Below are 13,531 nucleotides of genomic sequence, written 5' to 3'. Positions count from 1 at the left end.
TTTGGGTTGAAACAGTGGTTCACACCGTGCGTTTCAAAGAAAAAAAACAATGCATATTGTAGAGTTGAGACTATTTTGCCAGGACAAACAACATGCCCTAAATTTCAAGAGCATTGCACCGGCTGCAAGGCTCTATAACTTTTAACTCCACCGTTGAGGGAACTTTCGCCAAAATGTATCTCTCCACGACCAAGAGTGCTTTATGGGCTTCCATGATCATATCCCTGCTCATTGGGAGGCATATATCGTATTCACCGTCGGAACACGAATTCTCACTCTCGAAACAGGTGCTCAGTGTAAGGCATGCAAGCGACTTTGCATTCTCAAGCATATGGCATGTCAACTCAACTATACTCTCTGCAGAACAGAAGCCAATGATCTGCACATCCTTGATGCTCCTATGCAAGTGTCCTGACATTTGTCTTAGATCATGAAAAGAATCTCCTAAAACTGATTCTTGCTCCATGTGATTCCCCCACTGTACCTGCATTCAATAGATGCCAAATATCAATAGTAACGGTGAAAAGATAAAACATATACTTAAACTAATGCATGGCTCCGCCCGACATATAAAAAAATGTGTGTAACACTATTCTAAGGCAGAGCATAGAATAATTCCAGAAAACAAAGTTCCTTTAACTATACATAGCAGTACTAGGGGTGTATATGTATTGTACATAGTTTACAAGTTGTGTGCGTATAGTTTTACTATATTTGTAGACTTACATACAACATGAAAGTCTCCAAGGAAGGACACCCATCAAGAAAAGAAACCAGAGAGAAATAATCATAGTCCGAGGATAAAACCCCAATGAGCAGTTGCTTGACATGGAGGAATTTTCCAGGTGCCACCACCGCATCCCTCTGCACAAAAATACTTCAGATTAATCATCGTAGGAAAATACAAGTTGCTAGTGTTTGTTGTGTAATGCTGATATCTAATAATCAAGAGTATAAGAGTATACCACGTAGGACGAAGATATGTAAAGAGCTTCAAGATTTGGCACCATATGCGGAAGATTGGCACAAGCATAATGAACAACATCCCCATATGAAGCACGGATGTCAAGGTATTGCAATGAATCACCAAGTGATAGTTGTAGCAAGGCACCCATATACTCAAAACTGTAGAGATTAGGGGCTTTGCACCTTATCACTTTTAGATATCCGCAATTGCTGACTACCAGGTGGCTAAGCCGATGCAGCAAGCTAGGTATCTCCAGAGCAATTAACTCGTTGCATGCCATGAGTCTCAGTTTCTCCAAATGAACTGTACTGGAAAGAAGGTGACTTAGCTCATCCTCTGTAATATGCACATAATCAAAATCCAGCCTAGTCAGGCTTCTAAAATAGTCAACTCCAGTCGTGGGACGGAAGGCACAGTTGGCGAGATGAAGTTGTCGAATCGACTTGTCCCACCCACCAGGTAAAAGTGAGAATGGGAAGTTGTACATAGCAGCATGAGAACAAAACCCCAGGTCAAGTTCTTCAATCCCTGGTTTAACCGCAATACCAAGCCAACGATCGAGATCATCACGGGAGGTGCTGAAAAGGGGAAAATCACAAATTTCAAGCTTGAGTGTTGTAACACCAATGCCTGAGTGGTTTTCTAGGATGTGGTTGGTTTTCCTTGCAAGATCTATCGCTTTTTTACATGACATTCCATACACCCCGCCTTTCAAACCCAGGGTTGCCCTAGTTAAGCTGAGATTGGGAAAACGTCTCCAATAACTTTTAAATGAATGAGACACGCATGCAACACGTGCAGCATCTCGCAGAGGAAGCAGAGAATGTATATAGTGCCATATGTCCTGCATGAACAAGCATTAGAGAAAAACCATCTTAGAAATTGTAAACACGGATAGTTGCTTCAATTTTGAAAAGGAAAAAAATAAGACCAGATGAAGTGACACACGAACAATAAGGTAGTTATTATGTCCGAACATTGAAACTGTGCACAAGACCATATAAAAGAATCCAACAGCTTTTATTTATCAGCAACAGTGAAAGTGACACGAACATATGTCTAAACTATAATGAAATGAGTATGCACTTTGAGCATATAACTTTTTACTGGAATTCGGTAGCACTACAATGAAGTCAACCAACAAAAGCACAGAGGTGGCACAATCACACAGGAAGAAGTTGAAGCAACTAGTATGGGGATAGGTATAGCTAGGAAAGTAGGAAGTCTAGTCTGTATCAAGAGATATTTTTTATTTAGCTACTACTTCCTCCGTTCCTAAATATAAGTCTTTGAAGACATTCCATTATGAACCACATACAAATTTATGTAGATGCATTTTAGAGTATAGATTCACTTATTTTGCTCTGTATGTAGTCCATAGTGAAATCTCTACAAAGACTTATATTTAGAAACGGAGAGAGTAGTATTGATCCACCAATTTGCCAAGCTAGAACCGTCACAGTGATATTTTACTTGCAATATAAGCAAGTTGCTAGTATTATTTATGAGCATTTTATGGCAAACCTCTGGAAGGGGTGGTCCTGAATATATCGATTTTTTATCAGTTCGAGAATTGTCATCGTGCAGGCAGGGTGAGTCCTTCCTTTTAGCCACGGATGAAGCCACCAATCCGTCTGAAATAGACGACGCATTGGTTGGAAAAAAAAATTAGAAGAGATACTGATGGAATAAAACAACAGATAGTACTCCTACAATATAGAGTGATTGTTTTCTCTGAAAACATGTACTCCCGCGCAATTGGCCGCCCAGCTCTTTTGGTGAGACGTTGAACAGATTACAGATTCATCACAAAAAAGGAACAATAGAACTACACATGGCAGAGATGGATAGGGAGCTAGGGAGCTGAGAGGCGGGTGGCTTACTACGGCCTTGAGTTGGCCGGCGACGCGAATCCCGCTACATAGACATGAGCCGATTGAGTGCCAGCAGCCCCATGGCGGCGCGACGATGCCAGGCTCGAGAGCGCAGATCAGGCGGAGCGATTCTCTTTCTTTCTCTCTTTCTCCCGGTTGGCTGCTCTACTTATTATTTTCAGGCAGCAGGGCGAGCTTTAACTGAATTCGGATCCATATATTCTTTTGCGAGGTGGGCCTCATGGGTCAGCGGGTACGTCTCAGGGTGGGCTCCGCAGAAAACCGACATCCTCGGCTTGGTCAAACTCCGTGTGCTCCGGAAGCCGCCTACGAAGGACACAGATCAGGTGACATGCACCTTTGCATGTTACCACGTGCCTTGCGGCCCGAATTCAAAATTGAACATTGTAAAAAATATATAAAAAAATCATGCATGTTCACAGCACATATTAAGATAACCCTTCAAAAATTCAGATCAAAATTCAAAACATACATCGAGAAGCAAAAAAGAGAAACTGCACATATTAAGATAACCCTTCAAAAATTCAGATCAAAATTCGAAATATACATCGAGAAGCAAAAAAGAGAAACTCAGTTTTTTCGTAATGTGCTGTGAACATGCATGATTTATTTTTTTCAGATTTTTTCGTAATGTTTAAATTTAAATTCAGGCCGCAAGACGCACGGTGACATGCAAAGGTGCATGTCACCTAATCTGTGTCCGCCTACGAAGTGCTTCACGAACGTGGTCACGTCGACAGGTCTGGCCGGGCGCCGCCCCGCCATGACTCACCGGAGCCAGCGCCCGACTTGCCCGGGCTCACTGGTCACAAGACAGCGTACAGACGTGATAAAGAACGAGGCAAATTCTGCCATGCATGGTGGTTTACCCGGGCAGCAGTGTACCTTGTGATAAACAATGGGCTCCTACCAGAAAAGAATTGGGGTCACCCGCAAAAAAAAAGAACTGGGGTGGCTCCTACCAAGCGTCCAGTTAATGTTTAACTGATAGGCTAATTAATTACGCCTGCCAAAGGACTTCACCAAGCATAATGTTCAGCAGTTACTAGAGAGGAAACGAGCAGTCATTTCGGCTGTTAGGTCTGTTTGGTTCCAATAAGTCACCTGACTTATAAGTTAGGTGACTTAAAATCAATGACTTATAAGTCACGCCTGTTTGGTTGTCATCTGACTTATAAGTTACCTGATCACACATTTCCACCTTGTTTTTTAATGTAAAGGTGATGGGACCCACGTAAAAGGAGGTGACTTATAAGTTTTAAGTTGGGGTGAAGCAACTTATAACTTATAAGTTGCGGTGATTTATAAGTTGGATCCGTTTGGCAAAATAAGTCACTTTTTGCATTTTTTGACTTATAAGTTGGTGACTTATTTGGAACCAAATAGGACCTTATGTCCTGTTTGGTTCCTAAGTCCTAAAACTTTTTTTAGTCCCAACTTATAAATCTTAAGTCCCTAAAAAGTCTCTACCCGTTTGGTTCCTGGGACTTAACATGGACTAAAAAACCATATTACAACTATAAGTCTCTATAAGTCCCTCCTTGAGAGTCTTATTTTATAAGTCACAAATGCCTACTTTAAGTCCCTATAAGTCCCTCCTGTTTGATTTAGATGAGACTTATAGAGACTTTTTTAAGTCCCTAAACCAATAAGTCCCGGGAAAAAAACACCCTCTTAGTTTCTCACCTACCGTAGGGACTAACCAGCGGCGAGTGAAATGGGGGCTGGCACAGGCGCACGTCCTGCCGACGGCGGGTGGAACGAATACATCTCTAGGAATGGCTTATACATCATCGACTACTTGTTGCTTCTTGCCTTTTCTTATGTTAAGGTAAGATTGCACACTAATTTGAACATTAATAGATTTAGGGCTTAAACTTATAGGTCAGGCGCTCGGGCATTTGCCTCGTTCTTTAGCACACTAGTGGTATATTCTATATGTTTCTCTTTTCTTATAACCTCTCCATGTTGAACATGTTCAAATCACAGCACCTGATCTATGTTAATTGAAAATTCATTCTTTTTACCTAGTAGTGTCCTCTAAGATGTTTGGATGCTAATTTTTTTTCATTGTTTTTAGATAGTAGCTCACCACTTAGCTATACTTTTAATGTCAACATGACAAGTTTAGTTCTATGCATGGCCTTGCTTTTATGACTTATGGCCTCCGAGCCTTTTGACACATGGCGCCCTCCAATGACTCATGTTCGCCGAGTATCGTGCAGTAGGTACTAAGCAAACCTGCGAACACTTTGTCGAAGACGGCACTTGGTAAACATCGAGGACACCCGCCAACCCTTACTGGAGCCATCTTTACCGAGTATGGTACAAAAGGTACTCGACAAACACAACATGCCAAGTGGCAGGCGCCGTTTCCGTAAGCTCGTCTTCAATCTACTTTAATTCGCAAAGAACTGAATGAAACTGAAAAGGGTACCCCGAATAGAGTTTACCGAGTGTCATCATAATCAATAAATTGGTTGTCGAGCGGATATCGGCCTTCGGTGAGTACCCTTGGTACTCTACAAAGAACTGGATTCCAGTAATGTATTCAACTGAATATTGATATATCATCCCTATGTCCCAAAATAAGTGTGCTAAAGTTGACACATTTATTTTGGAATGGAGGGAATACTAGTTTGCTTTAAACTTATATTTGAATTACTACTATGTTTAATTTTTCACTTTATTATTATTGTGGTTTTTTTGTTCTGAAGTTTGGGGCTATTTTCTACTGTAATGTATATTCAAACACTTGTTTTTGATTTTTAAATTAGACACTTGGCTCAATTTTGCTCAGGCTTCACAAAAATTCTGGCTCCACCGCTGCTGCCACGGCGAACGTTGATGGCTCGATGATGCAGTGCGCCGGTGGTGCCTGTGCTGTGCTGTCTCGCTACGATATAGGACCACTCAACATGCTGTCCACGCCCACCACCACACGAGCGTAGCTCCTTGAAGGGACGTCACCATAGCATGCATGCACGCCCATGCTCACGTTCATTGTGACGGATGAGCCATCAAGAAAGCACAGAGCCGGTCCTGAGATTTAGGGGGCCCGGGGTGGAAGTAACATCTGGGGCCCTTTAATACAAAAATCATAACAATAATAATTAACTTAAGTGTATACGAAATTTTACCAATAAATACCTAACTACATCCAAAATCCATATTTGTATAATTACGTATGCATATTATTTTAGAATTTTTTTGTAATATTCTTTGATGCAAAGTCACTTATAATTGTGTCGATGTCAATATCATCCTTCTTCTCTATGCATAATGTCGCCTAACCAATTAAGCTATGTTGGGTCACTCTTTATGCCAAATTGTTCTTCAATAATTTCAAGTTTGAAAAGCTTCTTTCAGCTGATGCAACAATTGTATGCACAGTAATTCTGCATAAATCTTTAAACACCGTGACTTATTTAAAACCCTTTAATTCTTCACTGAATTGATTCATATCAACCAAAAGAAACAAATATTTAACATGAAAATCTTTCTCTGCTGGTTCTAGAACTTCTTCTTGGGCAACTATATTTATCAAATTGCTTCTTCCTCATAGTATAAAGTTTTACTTGAAATTCCAGGGAATAGTAAAATGATATACCTCAGATTGATAGATCAGCGACGCACGGCGATGATGTGGATAATATGGTAGCAGGTGCTCGGTGATGTATGTGTGCGCCCACTCCGGCAATGTCAACTTTTAGGGACTAGGCGACGATCGTGCTGCGTCGCCGCTGCGTAGGACACCAGGAGAGCAACCAGCCCTCTGCAACCTGGGATTTGTAGTTTGGAACCAGGGAACAGATCTGCGATTTAGAGTCTGGAGTTTGAAAGCAGGGAGCAGATAATAGGAAATTAGGGATGAACTCACTGCGCATGATCGTTTTTTTAATCACAAGACTGTCTCACGATCATATAAGGAATAAAGAGAAGGGGACGACGTGATTTAGGTGCGTAATGTTGATCCATTTTTTGTCCCCTCCCAGTCCCAGTCCGGGCCAGAATCCCGAGTCCATCCTGGTACGGTGACGGTTGGCGTTTGGTCCGGAGATTACGGAGGCGATCCCAAGGGCGATCATGTTTGGTGCCTAGGGTTCTCTCCATTCCGCCGCCGTCTAGCCTCATCGAGGTTCCTCGTCCCTGCGATCTGTGCCTCATCCAATCCACCAAAACCTTCTGTGTGTTTCCCTAGGGCGCACGGTCGTAATACACCTGTTCCTAGGAGGGGTTTGGGGCGGTAAGGGGAGCGGAGCCATGGCGGTGGAAGGATTCGTGGGGTTGCTGAGGGGCCTAAAACTTTCGGAGGAAGAGAGGAAGGGTGTCAAGGTGCGGCTCTCATCCAGGGAAAGCGGGAAGGAGTCAATGGTGCAGGCGGTGGGTAAGGTCATGTCCGAGAAGTTAGCGCACCCAGATGCGATCTGCCTCTCTCTAGGCAGGGTTTGGTGTCCGATCAAGGGGATTGACTGCAAGGAGATTAGAGCGAATCAGTTCCTAATCATGTTTCATCAGGAGTCGGGTAAGCGGAAGGCGCTTGAAGATGGACCATGGATGTTTGACAAGGAAGTTATGGCGGTGGAGGACTATGTGCCGAGCAAGAGGCCAGAGGATTATGCCCATAATAATATTCCTATCTGGGTTAGGGTTTTTAACCTTCCCCTTGGCATGATGAATGAAGAATCAACAGAGGATATTGGAAACATCATTGGAGAATTTGTGGAGGCAGACACGGGGGCACATGGAGTCGCAATTGGTAGATTTCTGAGGGTTAAGATCAGGATGCAGATTGACAGACCGATTATGCGGGGGTTCACGCTTGCTGGAGAGGAGGAAGGGGTGGATGTGCATGGGAAAGGGAAGATTGCGATGGAGAGTGGAGAGGTGGAGGAGGACAGAGATTGGTGCCGTCTTGAATATGAATTTTTGCCCGACTTCTGCTACACGTGTGGGATTATCGGCCACAGGGAGAAAGACTGCGATAAGAAGGTTGAGAAGGGAGAACGATCGCAGTTTGGACGCTGGCTGCGGGCCGACATGGGTCAGCGCAGAGGTTGGGGGATGAGAGAGCGTGGAGGTCTGGAGGTAGAAGCTCTAGTGGGACACGCAACTATGGTTTTAGCCGCTCAGACGGGAGATCAGGAAGTGGGAGTGGGAGTCTTTCATGGAGGAAGAGTGATTCTAGCGGAGGTGGCAAAGGCAAGTCGGGAAAGGATGATGAGGTCACTAGCCCGATCAAAAATTACAAAGCTCTCGGAGGCCAGGGCAAACCAAAGAAGCTGGAGCTTGGTGCAGGTGCAGAGCGGCAGCAAGCTACTCCTACAGGCCAAGACGTGGTGGGTACAGCGGTACCAAGCACCCCGAGCACGGTGGCTATGGTCCCTGTGAGTAAGGATGGAAGGCTGGATGTTTTTGTCGGAGTAGGAGAAAAAGAGAAGGGAGTAGGTGGGAAGAAGTACAGAAAGAAGGGGAGGGATAGGACTGGTGTGGCGACTGAGCAAATGGTGACAACGGAGTTGGGAGGGAAGAGGGGAAGGATGGAAGATGATGAAGAGAAGGTGGGAAAGAAGGGGAAGGTGGACGAGATGACACATGAGGATGTACCAGCGTCTGACAACCTGGGTGGGAGTGCCACTGTCAAGATATCGGCCGGGCTGCCGGAGCAGCCCCGTCGGGACCAATGAAACTTATCGGTTGGAACTGCCGGGGACTCGGGAACGGCCCGGAGTTCGCAACCTCCTCAAGTTGGGGAGGACGGAGGAGCCCGACGTGTTGTTTTTGGCGGAGACGAAATTGACGGAGAAAGAGCTGGAGAAGTTTAGATGGTCGTTAGGGTTGGCGAACATGGTGGTTTGGAGTCCTGTAGGTTGAAGTAGAGGTGTTGCTCTTTTTTGGAGGAGGGGTTTAAGCATTTCGTTAAGATCATATGGGAGGCGGCATGTGGATGTGGATGTAACAGAGGAGGACGGAAGAACTTGGAGACTGACAGGGGTGTATGGTGAATCAGAGCTAGAGAGGAAAGTGGAAACTTGGAAGATGATGCACATCCTTGGTCAGCAACATCAAAATGGTCGCCCTTGGTTATGCCTTGGAGACTTTAATGAGATTCTAACCGGGGATGAGAAGCTGGGTGGTGCTGTCCGCCCTCAGAAGTTTATGGATAATTTTAGGGCAGCTCTGGAGGCGTGTGAGTTATGTGACATTGGTTATGAAGGAGATAAATTCAGGTGGAGAAATCACAGCAAAGAGGTGGACACGTACATTTGCGAACGCCTTGATAGGGCAACGGCCAATGCAAAGTGGTGCGAATGGTTCCCTGAATTCAGTGTGATCAACGGGGCCCCTCGTCACTCCGACCACAGACCAGTAATTTTTAATACACAAGGCGTGCCCGAAATGGCGAGTGGAGGTGATCGGGGGTTCTGCTTCGAGGCTTGGTGGCTGCAAGAGGAGGGGTGCGGTGCTGAAATCCAAGGAGCTTGGGAGGAGGGGTGCCTGAAAGAGAGAGGCGATGTCGCTACTACGCTGACTAATGTGGCGGGACGGATGAAGAAGTGGAGCAGGGAGGTGGTGGGAGAGCTAGAGGGGAGACTGAGGAGAGTCCGACGTGAATTGGAAACATGCATGCGGGCGCCGGTATCCGAGGCAAAGGTCAGGGAGGAGGCTCGTCTGAGATGCCTTGTTGAGGAGCTGGAGAACAAGAAAAATACCAAAGCTAAGCAATATTCTCATGTCACGTGGCTCCGGGACGGGAACAAAAGCACAAAATATTTCATGTCCGTTGCTTCAGCTAAGAGGAAAGCTAACCGGATCAAGAAGCTTAGGAGGGAGGATAGCTCAGAGGTAAAGGAAGGGGAGGAGTTGACTAACTATGTCTGTTCGTTTTTTCAGGATCTCTTCACCTCGGCGGCTGCTAACCGCCTGCCGGAATTCATAAATAAGGTTCAACCCCGTGTGACTCCGGCAATGAGAGCAATTCTGGAAGCGGAGGTCACACGGGAAGAAGTGAAGGTGGCGCTCGACCACATTGGTGACTTGAAGGCCCCGGGTCCTGATGGGATGCCCTCGATCGTCTACAAGAAGCATTGGCATTTCATGGGGGATAAAGTGGTGGATGAGGTGATTGCGGTGTTGAACGGAGGTGCTATGCCGCCAGGGTGGAATGACACGGTTGTGGTTCTCATTCCCAAGGTCAAGAATCCCAACAGAATCAAGGACCTGAGACCGATTAGTCTCTGTAACATGATTTATAAGCTAGTCTCTAAGGTTATTGCCAACCGGCTCAAACTGGTGCTCCCGGACATTATCTCCTTGAACCAGAGCGCCTTTGTTCCTGGTCAGATGATAACCGACAATGTGTTGGTGGCTTACGAAGTGTCGCACTACCTACTGAACAAAAAGAAAGGGAAGGAGGGCATAGCAGCAGTGAAAGCGGATATGAGCAAAGCCTATGACAGGGTTGAGTGGGAGTTCTTGAGGGCTATGCTGAGTAAGCTGGGTTTCGGTACTCGTTGGATCAACTTGGTCATGCACTGTGTTTGCTCGGTAAGGTACCAGATCAAGGTTAATGGCGTTTTAACAGAACAGTTTTCTCCCTCTCGAGGTCTCAGACAAGGGGATCCAGCTTCGCCATATTTGTTTGTCATCTGTGCGGAGGGATTGTCAGCCCTGCTTCATGACGCGGAGGAGACGGGGAAGATCACCGGAGTCAGGATCTGTCCACAAGCACCGGTGGTGTCGCACCTTCTCTTCGCTGACGATTCGGTCCTATTGTTGAAAGCCAAACAAGCTGAGGCCCAAGAACTGCGTCGTTTGCTGGATCTATACGAGGCATGCTCGGGGCAGTGTATCAACCTTGAGAAGTCAGCGATAATGTTTAGTCCCAACACCATAGCTGCGGTCAAAACGGCTGTCAAGGATGCCCTGCAAATCCAGAGAGAGTCTTGGAACGAGAAGTACCTAGGTCTACATGTTCATGTTGGAAAATCAAGGAGGATGGCTTTTGCTTTCGTTAAAGGTGTTATGGCAGGCCGAGTGTATGGTTGGAAGGAAAGACTCATTGCGAAGGCTGGCAAAGAAACTTTGGTCATGACAGTTGCTCAGGCTATCCCCACCTTTGCAATGTCTTGCTTCTATCTAACTAAATCCTTCTGTGATGAACTCAGCTCATTGGTAGGAGATTATTGGTGGAGCCAACAAGATAAGCACCAGACCACCCATTGGATCGGCTGGAAAACGCTCATTAAGCCAAAAGCACAGGGAGGGTTAGAGTTTCGCGACATGCATGACTTCAACCTAGCCTTGTTATCCAGGCAGATATGGAGGCTCATTCAACATCCAGATTCCCTCTGTGCTCAAACGCTACAAGCCAGGTACTTTCCGAATGGCCAGATACTCGATGCTGCTCCTCGGGACGCCATCTCCTATTCCTGGCGCAGTCTACTCCACGGGCTACACCTATTCACGGAAGGGTACATTTGGAGGATTGGCGATGGTACGCAAGTGAAGATCTGGTCAGATCTGTGGATTCCTCGGCCCTGGTCGCGACGTGTCTTGACCCCCAAAGGGCAGAACCTCCTGGAGCGAGTCTGCGATCTCATCGATCCAACTACCGGGCAGTGGGACGAGCAATTGGTATGTGACACCTTCTGGGCTGATGACATCAAGCACGTCCTTCAGATACCGCTACGGGAGGGGGTCCGTGATTTCATCGCATGGCATTATGATCCCAAGGGTGCCCACTCCGTCAAGAGCGCGTACAAGCTCCAGCGTCAGCTTGAACTACATATGCATAATGGTGGAGTGGGGGGAGTGATTCAAACCCTAGTAATCTGGATACTGCTAAGGATGACTCCTGGAAACGCCTTTGGAAGTTGCCGTGCCCAAAAAACATTCAAATGTTCACTTGGAAGCTTAAACATGAGTCCCTCGCCTTTCGCACTAATGTAGCACGCAAAGGAATCCTAATAGCCGACACGAAATGCTTGTTCTGTGGTAAGGCTGATGGGGACGGAGCACATCTGTTCATCAAGTGCAAGGAAGCAAAGGAAGTATGGAGGGATCTAGCCATGGAGAAGGAACGTATGGAGCTGGAGACTATCACGTCTGTGCATGTGATGATAGATTATCTCTGGGGCCTCAATGAAAAAAAGCAACGACATGTGCTCACTTTCTGGTGGTTGTGGTGGTCAAATAGAAATAAACTCAGAGAGGGCGAACTGCCTCTTGCACCAGCCGAAGTGGCGAGGCGAACCAGGAGCAATGTTCTCGAGTACCCGCATATCTTTGGGAAGGCACTTGTCAAGGTTAACCCGGAGAGATGGCGGCCTCCGACAGATACTGAGTACAAGATTAACGTGGACGGATCTTTTGTGCCTGTCAGCATCACGCTGGGTGGGGAGTTGTAGCAAGATCAAAATAGGGCAACCTGATATGCGCCCGGGCAGGGAGAAGCGATAATCTACTGGGTGAAGCATTGGATCTGCACCGCGTGGATTCGTCAGCGTATGCATCTATGATCGAGGACATGAAATACCAACTAAAGCTCTGGTTCTCTCATTTCTATATCTCTGTTTGTCGTCGTAGCGCGAATTCTGTCGCTCATGAACTGGCTAGTATTGGTCGCTTGTGTGAACCTGCCTACTGTATGCAGTGGGAAACAGATGTACCAGCCCAAGTGGGCGACTGTGTTTTGGGAGATTTGCCCGCACATTGAGTAATAAAGCCATGTTGCTTTCAAAAAAATGATTATCCATTTTTTTCCTCACGATCGTTTGCTGATTGACGCGATTTACGTCCGTACATTGATTACCTGCCGTCCTTTTCTTCCTGGACGTGGGCTACTTCCTTTTTTCACGAGAAGCTATGGCCTATGGGCTAGTTCACCTTATACATAACATCACAACTGGGAGGGGCCCCCTAGATCTTGGGGGCCCGGGGCGGCCGCCCCCCTGTCCCCCTAAGGGCCGGCCCTGAGAAAGCATTGCCTAGCATGCATGCTCGCCAAACATCTTGCATGCTCTCTGTCCTTGTGCATCATAGAAAGCGCGTAGGGACGAGGGAACAGGAGCTGCCTGGTGAGGGAGTCCTGGATAAGGGGGTCTTCGGGCGTCCGGGCTATGTGACATGGGCCGGACTGATGGCCCCTGCAGATACGAGATAGAAGGCTTTCCCTCGTGTCTGGATGGGACTCTCCGTGGGTGGATAGCAAGCTTGGTGGCCGGAAGTGTAGTTTCCTTTCTCTGTAAACTGACTCTTTACAACCCTAGCCCCTCCGGTGCCTATGTAAATCGGAGGGTTTGGTCCGTAGAGGCAATCACAATCATATAGGCTAGACATCTAGGGTTTAGCCATTACGATCTCGAGGTAGATCAACTCTTGTAACCCCTATACTCATCAAACTCAATCAAGTAGGAAGTAGGGTATTACCTCCATTAAGAGGGCCCGAATCTGGGTAAACATCGTGTTCCCCGCCTCCTGTTACCTTCGATCTTCAGACGCATAGTTCAGGACCCCCTACCCGAAATCCACCGGTTTTTTACATCGACATTGGTGCTTTCATTGAGAGTACCTCTTTGTCGTTGATAGAAGGATCGATGGCTCGCCTTGTCGTCAATGAAAAAATCACCACTGGAAGGGCCCTGACTCCTGGGCAGATCCTCCAACT

At 46.4% G+C, this 13,531-nt stretch overlaps 1 protein-coding gene across 1 annotated transcript; it reads right to left on the bottom strand.

Annotated features, from left to right (window-relative positions):
* Positions 1–708: 708 nt before the first annotated feature.
* On the bottom strand, positions 709–1,842 carry LOC123107291 (uncharacterized). Its single transcript, XM_044529281.1, has 2 exons — positions 966–1,842; positions 709–864 (listed from the first exon to the last, which is right to left on the bottom strand). The coding sequence occupies exons 1-2, from the start codon at positions 1,815–1,817 to the stop codon at positions 709–711; spliced, it is 1,008 nt and encodes a 335-aa protein (XP_044385216.1). The 5' UTR covers positions 1,818–1,842.
* Between the last annotated feature and the right edge of the window lie 11,689 nt (positions 1,843–13,531).

The sequence above is a fragment of the Triticum aestivum genome, chromosome 5A, assembly GCF_018294505.1.
Source record: "Triticum aestivum cultivar Chinese Spring chromosome 5A, IWGSC CS RefSeq v2.1, whole genome shotgun sequence".
In the NCBI taxonomy this organism is placed as follows: domain Eukaryota; kingdom Viridiplantae; phylum Streptophyta; class Magnoliopsida; order Poales; family Poaceae; genus Triticum; species Triticum aestivum.
This window is presented reverse-complemented; position numbering and strand designations above follow the sequence as displayed.